This window comes from Eleginops maclovinus, chromosome 6 (genome assembly GCF_036324505.1).
Source record: "Eleginops maclovinus isolate JMC-PN-2008 ecotype Puerto Natales chromosome 6, JC_Emac_rtc_rv5, whole genome shotgun sequence".
Classification (NCBI taxonomy): domain Eukaryota; kingdom Metazoa; phylum Chordata; class Actinopteri; order Perciformes; family Eleginopidae; genus Eleginops; species Eleginops maclovinus.
The window spans coordinates 13,381,793-13,407,406 of record NC_086354.1 but is presented as its reverse complement, the minus strand read 5'-3'; the positions used below and the strand labels follow the sequence as shown (position 1 = coordinate 13,407,406).

Here is a 25,614-nt window from a genome sequence, read left to right as displayed (position 1 = left end):
AAAGACGTAAGACAAATACCAGCAGACCGTGTAAACATTGCTGTGAGTGTATGCGTGCTGTCTACCTTTTGTCCGCAGTATCAATCGCTCCATCAGCCCGTCTCACTGTGTTGTTTTTTTTAACCTATCTCTATTCTTTTTTTTTTTTTTTTTTACATCCCTCTTGTCTGCCATTGCAACACAATGAAAAATGTAGAGCAACCAAAAGACTGCTGTAGCCTGCCATTTACTTAAGAATACCCCCGTTAGTGTGTGTTTGTATATAGTTATGTCTACATTTGACAGAGTCTGCGAAGGTCAACTTGGTTCATGGCCTCCTGAGGAGGAGCATTTAGTATGGGTCTCCCTACCACTGTGCCAGCTGTCTGTTTCTACTCCAAACAGCTCTGTTGGCTAAGCCACTGTTGCAAGATCATTGCCCCCTGCCTGTTGGCAACACGCTAACAGTTAAAAGCTTGACATTGTTGGTGTGTGTAAACTCCCATGAGCATTACTCTACCTTAACTGGCATGTTTTTTCTCTTAATAAATGGCCTTGAAAGTGAGAGTTGAGATTTACCTTTTCTTCCCATCATCGCAGGTGTCAAATGGAGCATGTTGTTGTAAAGTGATAGTTATATCGAGACAGATAATACATAAAATCCCACTCACCTCGGATTTTCCAGATTAGCATATGTGTAGTGGGAAAGGGCCATGCATCAGCAGTTGGGGATCTTTTTTAAGGATTTGTGGCTTATAAATCACACAGAAGAAACATCCATTTTTGTGGATTTCTCCAAGATTATCTTTGTGCAGATAAAGCAGAAATTGAGGGATAAATAAGAAAAGAAAAATGAAAGTATCAAGGCGTGCCAGCACCAGCTCATCACAGTCAATTAGCTATGTAAGGCATCTCCTGGATATATTTCACTTTGGGTAAAGCCTCTTCTGTCATTAACCTGTGTGTATGTGCATAAAAGTATGTGCCGGTGCTTGTTATTTTTGTGTGTGCGAGTGTGAATGTCTGTGGGTATGTGTGTGGGTTGCCTGTGCATGTGGATGCAGCGAAATACCTTCATACAGCCCTCCTCGTGAGATGGGGTAGGCAGGAGGGGTTTTTCCACTCACAGTGGGTGTGCATTTCTTTATCTTCTTTGCCTGTCGTGTTGACTGATGGGTAATATGCTAAATGGGGCCTGTGTTTACCTCACCTGTGGCACCGACAGGCCTCTGTGTGTGCTGGGCTGTGACAGGGAGCACTAATAATGCTTTAACTGCTCTGTCAAACTTCAATCACATTGACACAAGCTCTGGTGTAGCTCACTGTCCTGTTGGCAGAGGTGCTGTCACTGGACAGATGTAAGTGAATTGTGTCCCAGTAGTTACATGGCAAATGTTGACTACGCCCTGGAGGTCAGGTAAATGGGCTGTGTAGGAGCAGTATAAGTGCAGATGTGCAGTTAAGTGTGTGTATTAATCAACACATATTCTTGTGTCTATGTATACACATTTAAAATATGTGTATGCATATGTGCATGAGTGTGTGTATGCATAGTTTTTTTCTGTTTATATGTGCTTATCAATTGCAGGGTTAGTGGAGCAGTGAGGCCTTGCACTGAGTCTCTCTATTGGAGATCGTGATTTACGAGCCTTGTGTGAGCACTTCTCCCATCCTCCTGCATAACGTCCCCATTAGAGACAGCAGACACTGTGGCTCTGTTCATCATTGAGCCCCAGCCACCAGCACACCTGGGGGGAGATAGAAAGAGGGAGAGGGAGAGGGAGAGAGAGAAGCAATAGACAGAGAGAAAAAAAGGAAAGGGGACAAAGAAATAGGAGATAGCACAGTGCATTATTTCACCATCAATTATGGCCCTTTGCATCTGTGCGCAGCAGAGGAGGAAAAAAGTGAAAAACAGAAATGTTAAAAATATGGGGATGAGGATGCAAAAGGCAGGGATACAAAGCAGTGTTATGACACATAGTCTTCAACAGCCAGCCACATCCACCACAGCAGTAGCCATAAGTCTTGCCAAAGATAGCGAATGGCCCGCCTCGTTTCTTCATCTCCTCTGGCTCTACTTGCTGTTTTTTTTTGTCTACCTATGTTCTGTACCTGTGTTTGTTTTGGTCTGTCAGCCTCATTATGTGGATCTAGCTGTCAGGGGACACACAGGCTAACAACACCCCTGGGTAGGAGAAAAAAGGAGTGGTAGTGTGTGAAAACTCTCTGGGAGTCATTCCAGCACCCATCCACATTAATAACGGCACAGCCTCAGATAACAAACACTTCACGAAGCAGTAGTCATATTTACTCAGCACACTTAAGCCCGAGCAAAAGCATTTTATGCAATGTTCACCGGCAAACATTTGGAAAATTGCCTTTTATAATAGTCGGTAAAATATATGTTCTTGCTATCGTGACACACAGTTTTATCTTATTAATACAACTGCTGTATGAACTGAGTTCATGACTGAAGGTAAATTGCGTTTGATTTTTCCATCGCTCATGAGTATTATGAACGACATGTACTACAGATATATTCATGTTAGTTTCCGTTCCTTATAACATTTTGTAAACTGCTGATACGCCGTGGCCTGGAAGAATTAAGGCTTTTTATTTTCTATTTAAGCTTCCTCTAGAAAAACATATACTTGTACTGTAATGAAATGTTGGCATTCAAAATTCACTTTATAAAATCTCCACCGGCCTTGCCTTTAACTTCAACAAGGAACATGCACTGACACTCTGATCTGTTACTGTTACGTGCCTTGTTGCATAAACTAGATTTGTATTATTATTCCCTGTATTAAGGCAATACAGAGAGAACATATAACATAGCAATGGTCACATTTATATAAAATGTGTTCTTGGATGTAATAGATCCAACAATGGTCAAATTTTTGCTAAAAATCCTGGAGTGTGTGTCCTTCTCTGTATTCAGATTCGATTGAAGTGGCACTCCTAACGCATATCCTTTTCCAAAATATGTAGTTGGTCCCTGTGAGTCGAGCGTTAATTTTAACATTTGTAATGAAACTTTTCTTTCTTTCTTTCTTTCTTTCTTTATTAGGATCCCCATTAGCACTAGCATAGGCGTTGGCTATTCTTCCTGGGGTCCTCACACACACACAAAACAAACATTAAACAAAACTAAAAGCAAAATAGAACAACTCATTTCATCATATGAACAATGGTATATGAAGTGAAACAAAAATGGTCATCACATTTTAGCCATCATCACAAGGCCAAACCACAGGCACAGTTACATTTTACTCTGTAATGCTCATATAATGTTTTAGCAACCTTTTAAAATGTACTTGAGAATTTTCCTGAATTATGTGGACTGGTAAAGAGTTCCAGCTGACCATGGCTCTGTCTGTCTGATATTTGATTTAGATGTGGGTCATACGAACCTTCTTTCTATTGCATGTCTTGTTTGATAGTTATGTTGAGTGTACTGCGATATAAACCTTTGTGATAATATATGTGGTAAGTGTGTCACTGTAATATTCCTAACAAAATGTAACAAAGTATAAGTGGACCTCTGTCTGACACTCAACCATTTAAGGGTCTCCAACATTTCAGTCACTCTGGTTCTGTAGGAGCAATGCTGTGCACATCCTGCTGCCTTATTTTGAGCCACTTGTAGTTTGTCTAGATTTTTTTCTGCAGCACTAGACCAAATAACAAAACAGTAATCAAGCTGTGACAGAACCAAAGCATCTAGAACTTGTCTACTGACATCTTTTGGCAAATATTTTACAATTATTTTAACAAGTGACACACCCCTTCCCATTTTACAGACAACATTATCAATTTGTTTAGACCAGGATAATTTTTGATCCAGAGTTATACCTAACAATTTCGTTTCCTTGACCTGTTCAATTTCAATATGGTTTAAATGTAATAGCAATTTAGGTTCACCTTTTAACTGGTGATTTGATCCTATTATTAAAGATTTAGTTTTTCCAGCATTAAGTACTAACTTATTATTTATGACCCACTCTGAGATCTGTTCTAGATCCTTGTTCATACATTGACTTAGCTCACTTGTAGATGAAGCTACTCCATACATTGTCGAGTCATCTGCATACATTACAATTTTGGATTCTTGTAGCACTAATGGTAGATCATTTGTAAAAATAGAAAATAAAAGTGGCCCCAAACAACTACCCTGAGGAACTCCACAAGTGACTGACTTAATCTTTGACAAACTTCCATTAAAAAAAACAGTTTGACATCGATTGGTCAAGTAACGTTCTACCCACCTCAGCGCATTCAGATTAAAACCATATTGTTTTAGCTTGTGCAACAACAATGGATGATCAATGACATCAAAGGCAGAACTAAAATCAAGTAGTACTGTACCCACTAACTTCCTATCATCTACTTCCACCTTCCAGTCATCGGTCATTTGTGTTAAAGCAGTACATGTTGAATGGCCCGGCCGGTAAGCATGTTGATAATCAGTGTTAAGATTGTTACCTTCAAAGTATTTTTGTATTTGGTTAAAAGTGATTCTCTCCATTATCTTTCCTAATGCTGGTAACAAACTTATTGGGCGGCTATTTGTACCAGAAAATGGTCCAGCTGGATTTTTTGCAAGTGGAATAATTTTTGCTATTTTCCATGCCTGTGGGCAAATACATTTTTCAATACTCAAATTGATGATATAGCAGATAGGCTCTGCAATCAAATTAGCAACATATCTAAGCAATTTACCATCTAAATTATCCACACCTGGCCACCTAAAACTACCATCTTGATTTGTATTTTTACATTATCATAGCACCAGATGCAGTAGAGGGGACTTATTGCAGAATTCTGTCTGTATTTAAACCTCTTTGGCTCCTTCTGTCTTTCGGTACTCCCTCTTCCAACGCAATACAGGTCGATGGCTTAGATGACTGTAACACCTGCAGTCATCATTACTTCTCCGGGTCAATATACTGCCGCTGTTGTGGCAAAATTTCAAAATTTTCAGTGCCAGATTTAAATCAAGGCTCAAAGTTATGACAAAAGGATGGATGGAGAGGATTGCATCAGCTTGGAAACGCAGCCTTAGTTTTATATAAGTATGATTGTCTAAATGTTTCAGCACAGATTTAGTGACTTCCAGCCTTGCCCACCAAACTGTTTCAAATAGATGCTATTAGTATTAGATATACTTTCTCCTACAAACTCACAACACACCCAAAGGTGCACTTACTTCCTGCAACACAAACACTATTGCTATTTCCACTAAAATACAGTTGGTCCTGACAGAGTGCTGTTCTCTCCAAACACCTGCAAAGCACTTGTGTCGCCACTCAGAGCTATTTACACTACCAGCAAATACTCACACCCACACAGGACAGACACCTGCATCTATTTTAACCCAGTGACATACAACTGGAGAAATAATTTACCAGCTTGGAGCAGCTCTTACAGCTGTGTAAGCTGCTTTGTATTTACATGTGCATGGGTGGATGCGTGAATGTGTGTGTTTCTGAGTGCACAAAGTGAGCAGTGAGCGAGTGTTTGCTGCCACTGCTTCTTCAGCATGAACTAAAGTAACAGTGTTAAGTGGGTCGACAGCACTACATATTTAACGAGGCTTCTCAGCTCTTTAGCTTCCTTATTTTAGAGCGGCGAGCAGAGTGTCACACTTTGACTCCTGGAGCACACCTCACATCACAGCAGTGAATAGCCTCATCTTGCAGGCCTGCCGAGTACAGCCCTGCCTGAAAGCTTTCTGTCTTTCACTGGCTGGCAGGGATGGTGACCACAGACTGTCACTCTGCATCTAGAAGGTCACCCTCTGATCCACCCATGTTATATCTGTTACATCAGCGATCAACAGACTGTTTTGAAGATCCGAAATGGCAGGTTTTAAAAAAGAGAAATAATAGTTGTGTTGGTTGATGAGCAGAAAAGGCCAGAGGGATAGCTGATGTTTGCGCTCCTTTCTAGTGTCACTGGACAGCTGTGACATTTGGGGTTGCGTTCTGGGCCAGAACTCAAGCACCCGGGCATACTGGATGCCAAATCAGATACAGTGTGTGTCTGTATTTGTGTAGGTGGGTGGCAAAAGATCAAAATTACCCACACCCTCCCCGTGGCAAAACAGACTGTGAATGTAATGTGTGTGAAATGTCATTTGCTATCCCAGAAGAGTTTAGAGTTTCACTGAGCTACTGTTTTGCATTCAGTGGCTGAATTAGACTGGCTCGGAGGAATGAGAGTGAGGAGAGGAGGACAGGGAGAGAGCGAGAAATAAAGCAAACAAATTAGTTATTTAAAAAAGGAAGCAAGGAAAAGAGTGGGTTGATGCTGAAAATAAAAACAGCTGAATCAGACAGAGGGACATCAAACACAAATTTTTTGTTAATATATATCAGCCTTTTCCTCTTTTTCCATTGCCCTGTAAAAAGTAAAGCACTGTAAAGCAGTACTAAAAAGCATTGAGGGCACTGTTTTCCACTGCAGGATGAGAGACATCCACACAAATAATCTCAAAAAGATCTGCCTCACTCTTACTCCCTAGAGGTAAAAATTATCTCTCTTTTCTTTCTTCTCTCTCGTTATAAATTCTCATTGGAGAGTCTCACCTGCCTCTGTCATCCTCCTGCTATAAGGTCAAGATCCTCTGCTGAAAGTTTTTCTATTAGCCCCGGGACTATTTTCTATCTCTTATTCCCTCACTGCTGACTGCAGCCCTGGAGGAAAAACAAAGCCCATCTCCAAAAATATGTATACTTCCTCAGGCATGTGAGCATATGCTGCAAGAAGGTGAATTTAGTGTTTGCTTTTAATGGAAATCATTGTATTTGCTTGAAGGCACTGGAGAGGCCACTGGCATGTTTTATGGAGATAGATAACTAGGAATGAAGGGGAGAATGAGAGATGATCTCAACCTGTCTGCGGTCGCCAATAGTTTAGCCAGACTCTCGGGTATTCCCAGTTTATGTACGTGTGTTGTTGGTGAAGGGGTGTGTGTATAGGTGTGTGTGTGTGTGTGTGTGTGTGGTGGAGCTTCACTAACGACATCCCAGAAGAACAACCCATTCACGGCCAAGGGAGTGAGATCACACCGAGCATTTCCTCTCATTCACACCGGCTTAGCCACCACTGTCCCTGTGGTGAAGCGCACATGGCTGGGGAATACCAAACTGACGCAGCAATTACCTGGATCTCACAACATCGGTCAAGGGAGAACAGCAGCTTAATTGAATAACACTTTCCCAATTGCATGTTGGCATATGGGCTTCCACACACATGTAAGTGCTGGGGAACACACACACATTCACACTCACAGAAGACAATCATTGATCCATCCCAGTGGCACCCTCTCCTGACAGGGTACACTAACCACTGCTCACCGCTGAGACCTCCTCTCAGTGAGAAATAGAAGTGCGTCATATGATTGACTCACTCACACTTCCATATGACTGTTAAATCGTCTTATATGCAAAGTCAATTCAGGCTTAGTGCCTTTTCCGAGCCCCATGGGCGCAGGTGATAATTTGACTTTTATTGAAACTCGGCTTCGGCGGGTTCAAGGTGGTTGAAGGTTGTTCTTTTACAGCCACAGATGAGATGAAGGGATAGTACAACATCAAACCCTCAAGGCCCTGTCTCTCCACTGTGCCCTTGTGTCTGTTTTCCTCCCTGCCAATAGGGGAATTACTCAGGACACACATGTCAATTCTGTGGTGCATCCAGACATGGTTAACAACAGCGTTTAATAAGATTGGATAAAGCTAGCTGGTGTTTGCTTCTGCCCCATGAACACAGACCTCTTTATTCCTTTTCAGTGGTGCATTGCCTTATTCTGAGGAAGAAACTAGCCGTGACAGAAGTTAATAAGTATTAAGTAATTCCGTTGGGGACTAAAGGGCAGGCTGTATATTTTGGGGAAGTTTAAGTCTTTGCTCTGATAAAGCCAACGTTTTGAGTTAAACCCTGAGGGTTTCCGAATGGAGGTGATAGGATGTACAGCCGGGCTCTGCCGTGTTAAATAGGTTTTGTAAGCATTCATATATCGTGTCTTTCATCCTTTTTATGCATTTCCTTTTCTGATGTGGCGTGATGTTCATCTCCGTGTTTGGGCAAAACCATTTTGTTCCTGTGTTTTACTGTTCATAAATAATGCAATTGCCACACACGAGCAGAACGTGTTGTTGTACTTTTTATGATTGCAGGATAGAAAATAGGGTGAGGTGGTTTCTAGGAAATGATGTGACTCTTGTGTTCAGCTAAGGTTAGATCCATTTCTGGATAAGATAACGCAGGACACTGCCACATGATGCCCTCTCCATCTCAGTGACTCTCCGATTACTTCTTCCATATCCCCTTCACTATCTCTTCATATGAACTGCAGACCTTCTTCCTTCTTTCTCTCCCTCTATCTCAATCCTACTCCCTGACCTCCATACTGGCTCCCAATATTACAGGATGGATATCTCAGTGTGTGACAGAAAAGGACAGTCAGTTCCATCAATTTATTTGCCCTCCTAACCCCCAGGTGCTATAAAATGCAATGACTCGTGTCACTCTGAGATGCCTTCAGAGACACTGTGCACATATTTGGCATTAGCTTTATTGATTCATTTACTGCTCTCTATTTTTTAAGTTGTGTGACTTTTTTTCCCCCATCACACATCAACACACGCACACACACACACACACACACACACACACACACACACACACACACACACACACACACACACACACACACACACACACACACACACACACACACACACACACACACACACACACACACACAGGACTGTGCAAACGAAAACCATTACTGTCTTAATTAGAGTGGAGGACAGCAGTGGGAGATAATTGAGTGACATCATTGTGTTAACTTGGCACAATTTCCTGGTCTGCTTCAATAAGAGAGACGCTTTAACCCTCCCTGTGTAGCCCATAAGCCATAGCTTTTACTGCTCAACGTCAGCTTCACATAATCCAAATGTGACCTAGACCAGGTTCTCTTCTGTCAGTGTACTTATGTCTCTAGCCAGCAGAAGTGATGATAGGGCTAACTTCTAAATTTCATATGAGATGTTTTGAAATGTCATACCTATAGTGGATATACTTCCACTGTGAAGCAATTCTCCTCATGGGATAAGGTTATATTACATTACCATGTTTTCCCTACATGCTAGCTCTCCAACATAAACATAATTTGTTACTTATTTTCATATTCTTGGATCTGGGAGCAGGGGAGTGTATTTGGCACAGTTGTTGTGATGTAAAGAGATACTCCTCGGGGCCTCATGGTTCATGTCAGCAGTCGGCACTTTTAATTTGGGGCATTGATCGAGGAATTATTTTAGATATGTCATTATTGTTATCAAATGTCTGCTTTTATTGTAAAGAAAGAGGCGTGGGAGTTGCAAAGAGACTATATGACAGTGGGTGGGTGTGGCTGAGTGATTGGGAAGCAAGCCAAAGCCTTGTTCCACAGCCAGTGAACCATAGGGGAGTCGTCTCCCTCTCCCTGAATGCTGTTTTGTAAGGTGAGGAGCCTGATAAGAGTTGTAATTACCTCATTTTACTGCAGCAAATTGCCAGGTTTCTTAAAAGCAGACGGGCTGGCTAAGGTAATATCAGCAGTAATGAGTACTGTGATGGTTGTGGGAGGCTAGCACTTCTTCTGTCTGGATTATTGCTTGGTCACTGCTGCTGCTGAGCTGCTACAGCAAACCTTAGTAGATCCTGGGCTCATTACTGTAAAGTATAAATGGTTTAACATTGAGTTCTCAATGTGCTACGTGTTTTGCAACCCAATAAGTGTGTAAATTAAGCATTTACCTTGCATTATAATGTATTACATATATACATGCAAAAATGGGAAATACACTTTTTTTCTGATCTTCCCTTTAAATGTATTTGTATCAAAAATGTATATGAGATAATTAATGTTTGGATGTAACAAAATTAACCCCTAAGCCAGAAATCTGTCCAGGTGCTGCATGTCAGTTTTCAAACACATACCGTGATTTGTATTTTCCTTTCCAAAATGATGGCGATAAGCAATATCTTTACTGTAGGTCAGTGGGGGACAACAACAGAAAATGCTGGTGTTTGATTTGTCCCTTTGGGGATCCATTAAATGACGGTCTACTAAAGCGACTGCAGGACTCCCTAACCGGTGTCGTCACTGCCAGACTTATTTCAAAGATCTATATAAGGAGCGATCATATTTCTCCTGTGTGCGTCAGGAGCAGAGATAAAAAGGAGACATTTGAAATGCCATATCCTTCGTCAGAATCCTGAAAACCGTGTTTCACCAGATTATACTGATATAAATTAACCTTTTCATGGAAATGTTTATATCCCCAGTGTTTAGACTGGAACTGATATCCATCCATCCATCCATCTTCTCCCGCTTTTCCGTCAGGGTCGCGGAGGTAACAGCTCCAGCAGAGAGCCCCAAACTTTCCTTTCCCTGGCCACATCAACCAGCTCTGACTGGGGGATTCCAAGGCGCTCCCAGGCCAGTGAAGAGATATAATCCCTCCACCTGGTCCTAGGTCTACCCCTCGGTCTCTTCCCAGCTGGACGTGCCTGGAACACCTCCCTAGGCAGGCGCACAGGTGGCATCCTCACTAGGTGCCCGAACCACCTCAACTGGCTCCTTTCAACGCGAAGGAGCAGCGGTTCTACTCCGAGTCCCTCCCGGATGACTGAACTTCTCACCTTATCCCTAAGGGAGATGCCAGCCACCCTGCGGAGAAATCCCATTTCGGCCGCTTGTATCCGCGATCTCGTTCTTTCGGTCATGACCCATCCTTCATGACCATAGGTGAGGGTAGGAACGAAGATGGCCCGGTAGACAGAGAGCTTTGCCTTCTGGCTCAGCTCTCTTTTCGTCACAACGGTGCGGCAAAGCGACTGCAGTACCGCTCCCGCTGCTCCGATTCTCCGGCCCATCTCACGCTCCATTGTTCCCTCACTCGAGAACAAGACCCCGAGATACTTGAACTCCTTCACTTGGGGTAAGGCTTCATTCCCTACCTGGAGTGGACAATCCATCGGTTTCCTGCTGAGAACCATGGCCTCAGATTTGGAGGTGCTGATCCTCATCCCAGCCGCTTCACACTCGGCCGCGAACCGATCCAGTGAGTGCTGAAGGTCACAGACCGATGAAGCCATTAGGACCACATCATCTGCAAAAAGCAGTGGTGCAATCCCTAGCCCACCGAACTGCAAACCCCCTCCCCCACGACTACGCCTCGAAATCCTGTCCATGAATATCACAAACAGGATTGGTGACAAAGCGCAGCCCTGGCGGAGGCCAACCCTCACCGGAAAACGGTCCGACGTGCTGCCGAGGACCCGGACACAGCTCTCGCTTTGGGAGTACAGAGATTGGATGGCCCTGAGCAAAGACCCCCTCACCCCATACTCCCGCAGCACCTCCCACAGTATCTCCCTGGGAACCCGGTCATACGCCTTCTCCAAATCCACAAAGCACATGTAGACCGGATGAGCGTACTCCCAGGCCCCCTCCAGGATCCTTGCGAGAGTGAAAAGCTGGTCCGTCGTTCCACGACCAGGACGAAAACCGCATTGTTCCTCTTCAATCTGAGGTTCGACAATCGGCCGGACCCTCCTTTCCAGCACCTTAGAGTAACTCAGAGGAACTGATATGTTCTGAAATATTTGAGGGGATTCAGCTTACATTGATCTGTTACTATCTTAAAGTCACCTCGTGGTTTCGCAAAATATTTGCGCCTTACCGTCTTTTTATAGAGAAGATGTTAAGTAGAAGTCTTTGTCTAAAAAGTAATTAGGTTGTTTGCTTTAATTGACCCATAGGATGGGACTAATTGTTGGTTAGATTTGTCCTATCTTTCTCTGGATGGTTAGAATATAGTACAGCATTGTTTTAATCTAATTACATCCAGTTAGCTAGACAATTACTTTGCAGGCATTAAGAAGAGATAGGAAGTATATTAAGTGTGCAGCTGAGAAAGGTGTGTGTGTGTGTGTGTGTGTGTGTGTGTGTGTGTGTGTGTGTGTGTGTGTGTGTGTGTGTGTGTGTGTGTGTGTGTGTGTGTGTGTGTGTGTGTGTGTGTGTGTGTGTGTGTGTGTGTGTGTGTGTGTGTGTGTGTGTGTGTGTGTGTGTGTGTGCGTGCGAGAGTAAATTCCTTTGATTGGAAGATTTCTTTTGTAATGAGCACAGGTCAATGGGTCAGACGAGAGAGCCCTGTATAATAGCCTGGGGATCCTAAGCTAAGTCTCTCAGACTGATGCTTATTAGGGGCACAGTATATTGTGTGTGGTTTTTGGGTGTGTCCTCTCTTCTCCTTATTCTGCATAGAGCTCATGCAGGAAGTGAACCAAACCCCCACGTAGACTGTCATTAACCGGAGGCAGAGAGAAAGAAAGATAAGGGGAAGTAATAGAAGCAAGGGGGAGAAGGCAAAAAAATAGACTTGGTAGAAGTGAAGAAGATGAAAGACGGTTGTAAATGGAGAGTGAAGAAACGCGTGGAAAAGAGGAGGAGAAAGGATGCACTCGGATTACATTGAGAGAGGGCGAAGGGGATGACGGATGGATGCGGGGGAGAGGGAAGAGGGAGGAGAAGAAGGTGGAGGTAAAGAGAGAGTGAGAGGGGTGGGTGGTGGGGTTATGATGAATTAAAGATGACACTCTCCGGCAGCCTGGTTTCTAAAGATCACTCTGTCTGCTAATGTAATGTTAATGAATGCAAATGATGTGCCTAACCTCTCCCCTGACCAGGAGAGAGGGAATGAGAGAGAGAATGAGGGCTGAAGAAAAAGAGGGAGAAAAGAAAGAGAGGTGTGAAGTGTGTGTGCCTGTGGTGGTGGTAGTGGGGGGGGGGGGGGGGATTGTTTAAATGTGCAGTTTCTGTTGCAAAGCTGAATGAGTGAGTGACCATGAGGAGATGATTAGATACGTGAGTCGGTTGTCACCAGCGTGGGTGTGCTTTTACTGTGTACCTGTCTGTTTTTGCCTACCTCGCCTCAGGGGGGGCTGTTGTGTTTTCCTGCTTCCCTTCCACAGCAACTGTACTGCAAACTGGTAATAGTGCGAGAAAAGAGAGTGGCTGCTGTGCCGCAAGGTTGAATCTTAAGTTTTATGTGATGTGGCAGCCCAGATGTGTAAGGTCAAGAGAATGTCACCTTGCTGTGATGATAGGATAATTCCATCAGGTTCTGCAGATACTGCATGTATATTAATTTCCCTATCTTGCGCGGCATTCTTGCTAACATCTGCTGCTGATCATACTCTAGCTTCTGTAAGTCCCCTCTTCTGTCTTCTCTCAGCTCTATTGGCTTTCTCTCTTGTCCATGAAGCTGACCTGGTCTTCTTTCATGCTGAAAATGTTATTTTCACTCAGCCAAAGCGAGTGTCTGAGCCCAGAACACTGCTAATACATTTGTGTGTGTATGCAATCTGTGGTTTGTGAGCCTGTTCACTTATTCTGTCTATGGCTCACTAATGCGGGACTTGTGTATTCCATCACTCCCAGCTTATGTCTCAAAGGATGGCAGATTATTTTCTTTTCAATTTTCAAATCAGCGACATTGTCATTTCTGTCTTCAGGGAGACATAGAAGTAACATATTTCTTTTGATGCATTCCTGTTGACTGTTCTGTATCTTCTATTTAAAGCGAAAAGCCTTCAGTTTGAGTGACACAGCTTTAGTGTGGCACAGATTAGAGAAGTCATACATCTGTGTTCACAAGGATTGTCTTCTCTGTTGAACACGGTGACTCAATCAAAGACATCACCTCTTTCATATTCTTTTTACCCTGAAGCAGTGATCTGACATAAACCCATTCACCGTTTTTTTAAATCAGCTCAATGCTGTCAACCATGTTGGACTTGAGCTGGTCCTGCTTTCCAGTCCAATACCCACTCTTTCTTGTGTGATTTCTCAGGTTGATGGGAGTGAATAGTGTCCCTGTGACAAACTTCCACACGATTTGTTCAGAAATGACTTCAGTGTGTCAAAAATGTCCCCTTTTTATTCATAAGTCCCCTGAGTGGACGGTTGATTAGTTTGGGAAAAACAGCAGCCTTTACTCGTGTTTGTTTGTCACTTTGTTTTCAGCCTCATATTAAGATGCCAGGCTCAGCAGGCTACCACAGGGCTTCATCATTGTTAAGTGCTCATTTCAATCCCGCTGATTTCTCCTCTTGGTTTTCTCCTCTGCCTATCTATTCCCCTTCGATACCTCCCTGTCTTTGTCTTCCAATCTTGATTCCATTTCTAAGAAAAGATAAACCCCTCTTAAAAAATGTTGTTCAAGGCCCTCGGATCTTATATCAGTTTGGCATTACAATCAAAAAGAGAAGGCCCTCTCAGCCCAGCATCTAGAATCTGGACATGATTGTCTCATTGAATTACAAAGTGTACCAGCATCCTTGAACCGTAGTGTGTGTGTGTGTGTGTGTGTGTGTGTGTGTGTGTGTGTGTGTGTGTGTGTGTGTGTGTGTGTGTGTGTGTGTGTGTGTGTGTGTGTGTGTGTGTGTGTGTGTGTGTGTGTGTGTGTGTGTGTGTGTGTGTGTGTGTGTGTGTGTGTGTGTGTGTGAAATTGAAATAGCATTTCTGGCAGTCCCACAGTGCAAATATAAACAAGAACGTATAACATAAAAAGATAAGAGCCTAGAAAAAAAGGGGTGGAGTGAAAAGGGGTATACAAAAAAAACTAACTACGTAATATATACATATATTAGACACTATTTGACAGTAGTGCAAGTATGTATTTAGTGCAAATAATACTTAGTGCAAAGTACAATACTTAGTGCAAAGTACAAAGTCTGCCATATTGACTAAGGATCCAGGGAGCTTGAGAGAGGCGCTTCAGCATATGTTCTATCGACCAGCAGCCATACAATCATACAAACATGGCAACAAAGGGGGGGAATTATACAGACGTGTTGTGATTCTGACCTGTAAACTGCAGGATTAAGAAAATGCATAGAGGTTCAAAGAGGGAGAAGAGACTGGTGCATCCACTCCTGCCGCTGTCTTTCCTGAATCCTCATTTATAGTTGTCATTTGCCCAAAATGCAAGCAATATGCAATCATGTGTGTGCATGTGATGTATCATGGGACTGCTTGCTGACATGTAATTGTGTGAAGAGGGCTACCTTATCGATCTGTAGAGCAAGGCCCCATCAATGTTTAATGCAGTCTCCCTCGCTTTTTCATTTCTCTGCCTCCCTCCCTCTATCCCTCTCTCTGTATCTGTGGAAACAGCCTCCCATTTGGTATTGATCTACCACTTGCTGCTAATGAGAAAGAGCTGTGCTTTCTGGGAATGGAAGCTAGGCCCTCCGTTGAGCCTTGATTTTTGGCTCGGCTTGTGACTTCTGGGTTTTGACGAGAACACTGGGAGTGTATCAGCTTTAGAGAGCCATACACAATGAGCCAAACCACATCCGTTGTATGTTAGAGAGTAACTAATATTCTGCGATGTAGTCACAATACATCCCCCAGCCTCGCAGCGCTGTGAATCTATACAAGGCAAGCTACCCTGACACCTACAAGCTATTGTTTTCCAATTGATTTATGACTTAGTCGACATTAAGCTCTCTATGTTAATAATTTTCCCACAGACTGAACTGCTAGTGAACCTGGCAGTGTTTAATTTATTGGAGCTTGCAGGTGGAGCTGACATAGCAGAATATGAATGCAGGAGAAAACACTCTGGGCTACCCTCCAAACATAAGGGACTACATGCTAGCTGTTGTCCCTCCCTGTCTTCCAAATGACTTCGTAAAAACTGAAAGAGAGAGATAGTAACAGGATGTGCGGTCAGACTTAACTGCAATTGGAATCAGGGAGACATGGAAAGGGAGGACAGATTGTTTAAGAGTGTATTATAGGCTAAGCTGAGGAGTAGCGGAGCGTTAAATTCCTGGATACACACATAAAGTCAGGAAAGATAAGTCAAAGGAAATATATGTTTCAACTGCTTAAAATGTATACCTACAGTTAATAAAAAACACATAAAAAGTTGTTAGACAAATCAACATATACATGTAAATGTATCTGTGCCTAAAAGATGTTCTCATATAAAAATGACCAGAAGCCAATTAGACCATTTTTGTCTAATTCCTCGTGAACGTAATTGTTTCGCAGCTTAGGTAATTTAATACATTATTATTTCAACAATAAACCTGAATGTGCCTCTTGTGATTTTTAAAAGAGCAGGCTTATCTAATTAATGTGGGTTGCTTGTTTTAAAAGGAAACTCTTCAAATCCACTTACGATTAAATGGATGAATGGTCTACATAACAGCTAATTTAAAACTCACACACATACACGTACACAAGGGACATTTTCCAAATCCCCAGTGCCAGTGGACAGGTGTGTGAGCCTCGGCATGACGGCTGTGCGAGTCCCACCCTGTTGCTAATAACCACTTAGCATACTCCATTCACTCATCTGCTACTCTGATATTCTGCTAATGGTGGACATAAGGTCATATGAAATGGCTCATCCAGGCCTCCCATGAGCCTTTGACCTTTTTTTGCTTCCTTCCCTCGCCATCTTGCACCTCCTTCCCCCTTCCTTTCCTTTTAAAAGGAAATGGAAAATGGCCTACCAAGTGCCTGTGTGATTTGACTAAAGCTTCTGTGATTTCCCCTGAGAAAGGGTTGGCAGTCCCCACAACGCTGGCTGGCGCTTAGGGCTGTTTCATGCTCCTATCTCCCCAGCTGACAGCAAGTCGCACAGGCAGGAAGGCAGGCAGGCAGGCTGGAGCTAGCTGGCTGACTGTGGAAACTAGACAAGGCAAAGCTGATCTTAGGGAAATTGAAATACTCTGATGGAAGCTGGTGTGAACAAGGCTGTCACTGTAGGTGTACACAGAAAATTGCTCTCTGAGTTGGCTGGTGAATGTGTGTCTGCGTTTGTATATGCCTCTACGTGTGTGTTGGTGCTCAGCATGTGTGTCCGTGTGTGGCTTATGTGTATCTGTGTAGGTGATTGTGTGTGCAGCTGAATTACCTAGGCTAATTGGTTTCATGTCTGAGGACAGTTTCTCCCAGTAAGTGGAGATTGAGAATGAAAGGCCTCTTTCTTTCCTGCTGGTGGCTTGTCACTCATCCTCTGTGTACTTGTTTTTTACCAAGACCACTTGAACTGCAGATGACGGGCCTCGAGTGCTCCATCATTTGGAATGATTTCTAAATCACTGCAAGTTCAGTCAGGTTTCAAGTAAGCAACAGCTGCTGGTGTGTGCTTCCTGTGGAGGAGTAGGTAAAGGGAGGGTGCTAAGGGCTGAAACCTCTTCTTGAACAAGAGCAGCGTCTGCTGGTTGTGTCTTTGCATTCAGCCAGAAATAAACTGTCAGTAACCGGGGAAATTATGAATCTATCATTACACTGTTAAGGCCAACATGTCACCCAGTCCATCACTCTATAAATCTATCTACGGTATGTGTGTGAGAGATGGGAGAAGATCGACTAGTCATACTTCTCTCTCCTTTCCTCAAGCTGTATCAGGTTTCCACATTTCAGTGTGCCACCAAGGCAGATATTAATCAAAACGAGGATGACGAACTTCATTGGAGACCTGCTAAACTTATTTGTCAAAGATGTGTCACTGAGGATTAGTAAGAGGTAATCTTTGTCTTATATTACATAGACATAGGGCCAGATAAGACACGTTGTGTAATACAAGTCGAAAGTGAGATATATAAATTCTATAAACTGTTCCCCTATGACAGTTTTTTCTTTCAGAGACAGTAACTTTGAACTGTCTAATTTTTGTTTGCAACCAGAGCGCCATATAGTAATACAAGGTGCATCTTGAGAATCAGTAAAAATGTCACAGAAAATCTCAGAGAAACCAAACACATCTTTGCCCCCTTGTTAATAAAGCTCTCTCAATACTGCACATTTTGGAAACATATGTATTTTATAACGGTGGTTGGAGAAGGACACAAACAGTACTGGGGATCTCTGCCAAACTAGTTTCCATTGTTTGTCCCCACTAAGAGTAAACAAACTGCAAATGCCTCGCCTTGAAGGGCTCTCTCTGCATTTGTGAATAGTTTTTTGGGTAAACAATGTGTCAAATTTTAGCACTGACATACAACCACATGCAAAACCATGCTGTGTTACTTATGTGCACTCAGTCAAATACAACCACATCCACTCAAATGCATGCACATGCCCCCACACAGACAGAGGCAGGATGCACACACTGTAAGTCATGCTTGCACAGAGAACACAATACAAAGCACAGCATTTAACAGCATGACAGAGGCTCTCAGACATTCCTTCCAGCAAAGTGCCAAAGCTTTGTATCCATGTCTCTTGTCTTAACAGAAGTCTTACAGAGATGGATAAACGCTGTGAAGGATTTATCTCCTCTCTGTGCATCGATGATAGTGTCAAGTGATCACCGGGGCTTGAATGCAGTTCAACTCTGCGGAATGATACTCAAAATAGCTTTTCTGAGGCTAACCACTGTCTTTCTCTCTCTCTACCTCTTCCTTCGCTGCAGAGACCGTGATGGACACGCGGGTGGCCACAGCTGAACTGGGCTGGACAGCATATCCAAATTCTGGGGTGAGTCGGATATTGCTAAGACTTATGCATGCTGGGTAAAAAACAGTTTCAGAAGTTTATGTGCAAACTATTTCTCATGGGAACAAGATTGGGTGATATGTAACATGACACACAGTGCACATATAGTTCTACAACCAGACAGACAAATAGGCAGGAAGGCCGTCAGGATGGGAGTATAGACTTAAGTAGTGCCCAATGTAGCTCCTATTATGGGTATTATTTTCTCTCTGTCCTAGCTCATAATGACTTAATGACATAATGGGCCCACGTAAGCCCCAGAACACAGTACCTAAGTCCCTGTAAATGGAGGCTGGGGGGATACCATAGACATAATGATACTGTAATGATACATTTATGCAGGGAAGTGGAGGTATTAGGATGAAACGTGGTAGGAGGAGCTAAGACGATGGAAACGCTCAGGGCTTTGTCAGATTTTAGGAGAACTATTTCCAACTTCCAGGTAGTTTCATGCACATGAAAGCGTTGGAAATGGAATAAAGTGCAAAGTCATCTGAATTGGAATAGGGTTCTTTTTTTCTGAAAGAATCACGGTATCAAAAGTATGATTGCCCTATTAGACTAATGGATTTAAAGACAATTTTAGGGCTTTGTTCTCTTTGCCGTAATTCAATATTTTAAGCTCCATAGACTAACACTGATAGCGTGAATCTGGCAAGAGCCATCCAGGACAGACAATGACTGTTTCCTTCATTTTCTGGGTCTGTGAGTCTTTATGAGGCATTTAATACGCGTGTAAAGGGATGTTTTATTGCTCTTAAACAGAGCTTTGCCTCTGTTTAAACATTGGAGTCCACACTTTCTTTAGTTTCCCTAAAGGAGTATTAAAAGCAACCAGGACCCTAAAATAACCAGAGAGATTGTTTATGGGTATACCAATCTATGTTTGTTTGTGCATGTGCAAAATCAACAGGATATGAGGATATCACAGCTAATAATTTGTGTTTATCGTTTGCTCTGTTGCCTTTTATGAATAACCTGCTTCCTATAAGTTATGCATATATTTCCACTTACCAAATACAGTTTTCTGAAAAAAAAAATTCATTTAAAATTAATAGTTGGGTCCACACTTACAGAATTTCAAAATATGCAATGTTTTTTTTTTTGTGAAGAGGAAGTATCTAGTAACTACAAACATCTTCAGTGCTATTTCCAGTAAAGCCTGTTCAGTTCAGCAAGCCTCCAGGCACACAGAGCCTCCTGTCTGTGTTGAGCTGAGTTTTTTAAGCTTCTCCTGGTGTAAAGGTTTCGGCACGGAGAGACCTGCTGTAGGGAGAATACACTCATACCACTCAATGGAAGAACTAAGCATGCTACAGTACATAGCTGCTTTGTCCTGGCTGGAAGTGTGTGAGTGATGCTGATTAGAAATTCACACACACACAAAATACAAATTCGCAAAATGTTATGTAATGGACATATTGTATTTAGCTACAAGTCATAGTGAAATGTAAATCTCATAACCACGGCTATAGGCTATAATAGGGTGAACATTGGTGTCAATATAAAGATGCAGAATGTGTTAGCCATTTGAATACTTGTATAATTACATTTACATATTTTCATTTATTTTTAATAATACTGGATTTGTTTGTATTTGTTGTCAATTTGCTTCTCTTGAACCTGACAACTGCCTCTCTAACACACACAAGGAAATGGGTACACACACTAGAGTTGTCCCTTTGCTATTCAATACATCTCATTACTTTCTTTTAGTAACTTATCTTTCAGGAGTTTATAAGATGTGTGTGTGTGTGTGTGTGTGTGTGTGTGTGTGTGTGTGTGTGTGTGTGTGTGTGTGTGTGTGTGTGTGTGTGTGTGTGTGTGTGTGTGTGTGTGTGTGTGTGTGTGTGTGTGTGTGTGTGTGTGTGTGTGTGTGTGTGTGTGTGTGTGTGTGTGTGACTGAGTGTGTGTGTGTGTGTGTGTGACTGAGTGTGTGACTGAGTGTGTGACTGAGTGTGTTTGTGTTTGGCTGACCTGGGGGGGTTAATTTTGAAGGATTGCAGATGCAGTGTCATTAGTTCCAGTGGTGTAAACACAAGGACATATCAGGTTGGCCATGTGAATGTATAATGGAGCGGCAATATGCGGATGCACACTCCCATGTTTGCCTCGGCTGTGGAGGAGGGCTCAGAACGAAATCATATGTGTACAGCAAACAATATTACAATATTCTTTAATAATGTACATTCTTGCTCCTGCTATTTTTCTGCTGTTTCATTTCAGTTGGATATAGTCCATTCTCCCCTCTGTGGACTTTCCCGTCCCATGTCTTTTTTTCTCTACGTCTGTCTCACCTTCTGAGTCATTCCTGACTTTCTCTATGACCTACAGTTTGTCTTTGTTTCATGCAAAGCTACCTAAGGAAAAGAAAACATGCCCGACCGTACCATGTTGTGACGTGACGGAGCAAACATTAAAGACAACACACACACACACACAACTCAACTAACTTGTTTTCTGAAACCTCATTTACAGTAAATGATGAATCTGGGTTTCTTTATCAGGTTTTCAAAGAAAATCAGTTAACACAAACCATTTATGTAAAAATCCCTTTGCCCAAGTTTGACCAAATTGTAAAACTATCTCACTTGAGTTGCGGACATAAATGTGTTTTTCATCACAGTATCTCGTTTCAGTGTGAAGTAGAAAAAGAGCCAGTGTTTGTTCTCTAGGTGTTTTTAAAGAAATGGTGCAAAAGGTGTTTGAAATACGTACCAGAAGAAAATCTTACATGTAGATACTTTTAAAGGTTTTCATTTGAACTGGCCTGTAGCACTATAATTTACCACAGGGAAATAATGTATATAACCATAAGCAACCAGTCTCACCAGGATGAGTCAGTGTTTGGCCCATATGCTGCTATAAAATATTCATCATCTCTTTTTCTCCTTTCTCATTACACTCTTCCCTGTTTTAACTAGAAATGTTGTTATGTTGCCAAAACAGAAAAAAATTGTAGTGATCAAAACTTTTTTTGTCATATTCTTTAATGACTTAGATCCTAAATGGTAGTTAGAAAAAAATGTATTTATCGGGAATGGCTAGATGTGATTATGGGGAGTGTGAAGTGAGTCAGGAAGAGAGCAGACAGTGTGGGATGAGAAGAGCTGTGAGAAGAAATGTAGAAGTTATGTCGGGGCAGCTGAAAAGGGTTGCAGGGACAGGGTTGAAAAGGAGGGGATTAGGAAAACTGGAGCAAGAGAGGGTAAGAGATCAACTTTGTGTGAACAGGACCAAAAAAAACAGCAGCCATGCAGAACTGCCATATGGGTGTGCGTGTGGAAGAGAGCTTGGGTTAACTTGTGACTCTGGGAGGTCACAGACAGAGTTCAGGCTTTAAGGTGAGAGCTTTGAGGGGAGGGGTGTTGGGGGGGTTAAGGGGTATTAAGGGCGGCGGTGGTGGCTGCGCTGACATGTGTGGGTGTTGTCAAGCGTGTAAAACAGGTCAGGTTTGTGTGGTTGTAAGGGGCTTGGGAAAGAGGGGGATAAAGAATTTGCCAAGTGAAAAGACAGGGGTAGAGGAGGACTAACACTGGGGGACATAACAGACATGACAAGGCACTGGGAATTAGACAGAAGCTGAAAGATGAAGAGATTTTAGAGAAATCCCTTTGGTTGAAGCAGGTGCATAAGAAGGGATTAAGAACAGAATGGATCTTACACTGCCATGCTTGTGTTTCTCACTTTCTTGTAATTCCACATGTGGACTTGTGTGTGCTCAGGCACATTTTCAAGAGCCTGAGTTCTGTGAGGCAAATCTGCGTCTGCACATTTAAGCGTTTGCTTTCTGGTGGTGATGCATTTTGGACTGTGCCCGGTCTGGGCTTAAGCAAAGCTCCTGTGGGCGTTAACTGGACAGGTGCAGCACACACTCAGCGATTCCTAAAGAGCACAGATAGATCCATAACAGACATCTCACCATCTGCTGACCAGACTCAATACACCTCAATTATTCATATCCTGACAGACAGACAGACAGACAGACAGACAGACAGACAGACAGACAGACAGGCAGCGTCTCAACCAGCATAAGGGAACACAGGGGGGAAAAGTAAAGGGAGGACAGTGTAGAACAATGGAAGAGGCTGATTGAATGTAGATAATAAAAGTCAGAGGGAGATGGAGAGGAAAAAACATGAGTGAGAAAGAGAGTGAGGGATGGAGATGAACTTTGAACCTGCAAAACTCGAGTTAAAATGGAATGAGAAGAGAAAAACGACAGTGACTCATGCTGGCTGCGCTTCAGCGGCCAGGTGAGAAGAGCGCCTTCATTACATGCACACACACACACACACACACACACACACACACACACACACACACACACACACACACACACACACACACACACACACACACACACACACACACACACACACACACACACACACACACACACTTGCACACCCACATACAAACTGATGGACACAGCACACATGGTTATGAATTGACCTAAACATATTACCCTTTACAAATGCTACAGAAACGGCTAAAACTAAAATGAATGTACTTGCATATTTGTGCAAACACACAAACAGGAGACTTTTAATGTCAGTGGCATACTGTACTTGTAGTGTTTTGCTTTTTTAATTTTTTTGTGTGATTGGGCGGTGTAGCAAAACAACTGAATTTCCTCCGAGCTTAGACACAGGCATCTCTGCTCAGCTTGAAGACAGAATAGTAAGGCAATGAACCGCTTAGATCTGATTGCATCCATTGCTTTCTGTCAGTTTGTCTGGGTGTTTGTGTGTCTGTTTATGTGAGTTTGTTAGCACCCCCATGTCACATTTCAGCTCTTAACATTTGTTTTTTGTAGGTAAGATTGAATTAACATTCCAAATCATTCTCAAGGAAAACATGGCTGAGACAGCAGCATCTACATATTTAAAGGATTGCAGTAGGGGTGCAACACAAATAGATTTTTTCCTCCACATTTTTCCACTCTCTTCAACCATTGATTTCCTTCCTCTGGATTTCCTCTCCATATTTCACATGTAACAATTCTCTTGGATGTATAAGGAGCCAAGGACACTTTTTGATCGTCAGGGAATAAATAAAACAAGAAAGGGATAGAAACTATGGCAAAAAGGAATGAATATATGAGTCTATCCTTAATTTGGTATGAATTTGGTGTGCGAAGGAGTGGCTGGAGGCTGTCTGACTTATGTGTGTGGGAGTGATTGTGTTTTTCCCCGGTACCTGCAGTGCATGCTTTTTCAGCAGTCATACAGAGCTGGCAGATATAACAGTAAATCCTTTCATTCTTCTCCACCATCTTTATATCCACTCTCACTGTTTCCGTTTCTTTTTTCCTGCTTTTCTTTACTCTATCTTGTCAGTCTTAAAGCTCAAGCACTATTTTTGCTCTATCTCTATCTAACCAACACCACCAAACCCCCCCACCCTCGGTCCCTCTCCATGTCTTTGTGTCTGGAGGATAGGGCTGTCATGTGTCATGCTTTGCAGGGTTTTTATACACACACACACACACACACACACACACACACACACACACACACACACACACACACACACACACACACACACACACACACACACGTATACAGGCAAGGGCCCCTTTGCTCCTAAAAGCCTCGATACCTTGCCATTCTCTTGTCCCCTGCTGACTTGTTCTTTTGTGGTTGCTAAATGGCAACGCCTTGGGCCATAGGGGGCCACGTATCCTGCAGAGAGACAGCTTTCAATCTTTCTTCGTTGTTCCACCCTTTCTGTATTTCTTTCATTCCCTGCCCAAATTGTCAAATCATTCAATTTTAGTCATCAGCCATATACCTTTTGTCTGCTCTGTATCATTTAAACCCTTACTCTTTACATTTTTGCTGCTCCATCTGTGGATTTATCTCTTTAGCCCTTCTTCCTCCACTTTTAGAAAGTTCATTTCCGTCTCTTTTCATACCTACTGGTGTGTCAGGGCACATCTCCAATGTCAATACGAACACACACACACACACACACACACACACACACACACACACACACACACACACACACACACACACACACACACACACACACACACACACACACACAAAGGGTCATGGTGAATCATTTAGTTGTCGTCCTTATCATCCTCCGCAATAGCTTCATAAGGTTGCAGAGGCTGTAAGATTTCAATACAATACACACAGCTTTAGCCTTTTACACAGGGGGACTCAAGGTAATGCTGCTCCTGGAAACTGAAAGATCTGCTGAGGCACTGGCAGCTTCACAGTTTCTCTGAAGCTACCTGAGTGGGTGTTACCAGGTGCATCGTCAGATAAAATATCAAAAAGGAAACTATTTTCTGTTACTGTACTATAATATTAACCTTCTTTTTGGATTTACATAAACTTGTTTAGTATATGAAGCTTTCCATAATTTTTAGTGATTTACTTTTTAGGGTTACTCATTCAAGATGATTGTGTAAAAACTCGGGTTTCTTTTATTTATTTTATACTTATTTCACACAGACCTGCCTAATTACCACTTTCCTTTTTTCAGCAGCCAAGATACATAACTGGAAGCTGACATTTATAATAACCATAATAGTTGATCATGTTCACATTGATGACACAATTCATGAAATGAGCAGTAGAATAAAAAGAGTATATTTCTATCTCAAATTCTTATAGCTATATTTCAATCCGTCATTTTTAATGCCAAACGTTGAAGTGGAATACATTGTTCCAATGTTGTAATTAGAAAGGTTCCAGTACAAAATTCTTACTATTTAAAACATCAACAAGTTTTCCCACCAACTATGTCAAGCCAACTTTGCTCAAGCCAAGCTCTGCTGCCCACACATTTCTTTAATGTATGTTTGTGTTAAAAATTAGAGCCTCATATTTGAAGTCTTCTTTAGAAATAATGAGGCTAAGTTGCTTACAGTTACATTTAAATTTCATTCCTCTTGGGTGAAAAAAAAGAGAATTTGTGTTCATTTCAAACCTGCAATGTAAATATTAGAAGCTGCATTTGTGACTGCAAAAGTAACTACTAAAACAATATCTATTATGATTGTGTTCACTAGCAGCTCATTTAAAAAATAA

General features: G+C 42.3%; 1 protein-coding gene across 3 annotated transcripts in view; it reads left to right on the top strand.

Annotated features, from left to right (window-relative positions):
- LOC134866050 (ephrin type-B receptor 1-B) overlaps window positions 1-25,614 on the top strand; it is a 143,049-nt gene that overhangs the window by 27,552 nt on the left and 89,883 nt on the right. For all 3 annotated transcript variants that reach the window (XM_063885953.1, XM_063885952.1, XM_063885951.1), the window contains exon 2: window positions 18,480-18,544. In XM_063885953.1, the coding sequence (XP_063742023.1) occupies window positions 18,480-18,544 (65 nt within the window). The remainder of the gene's footprint in view (window positions 1-18,479; window positions 18,545-25,614) is intronic.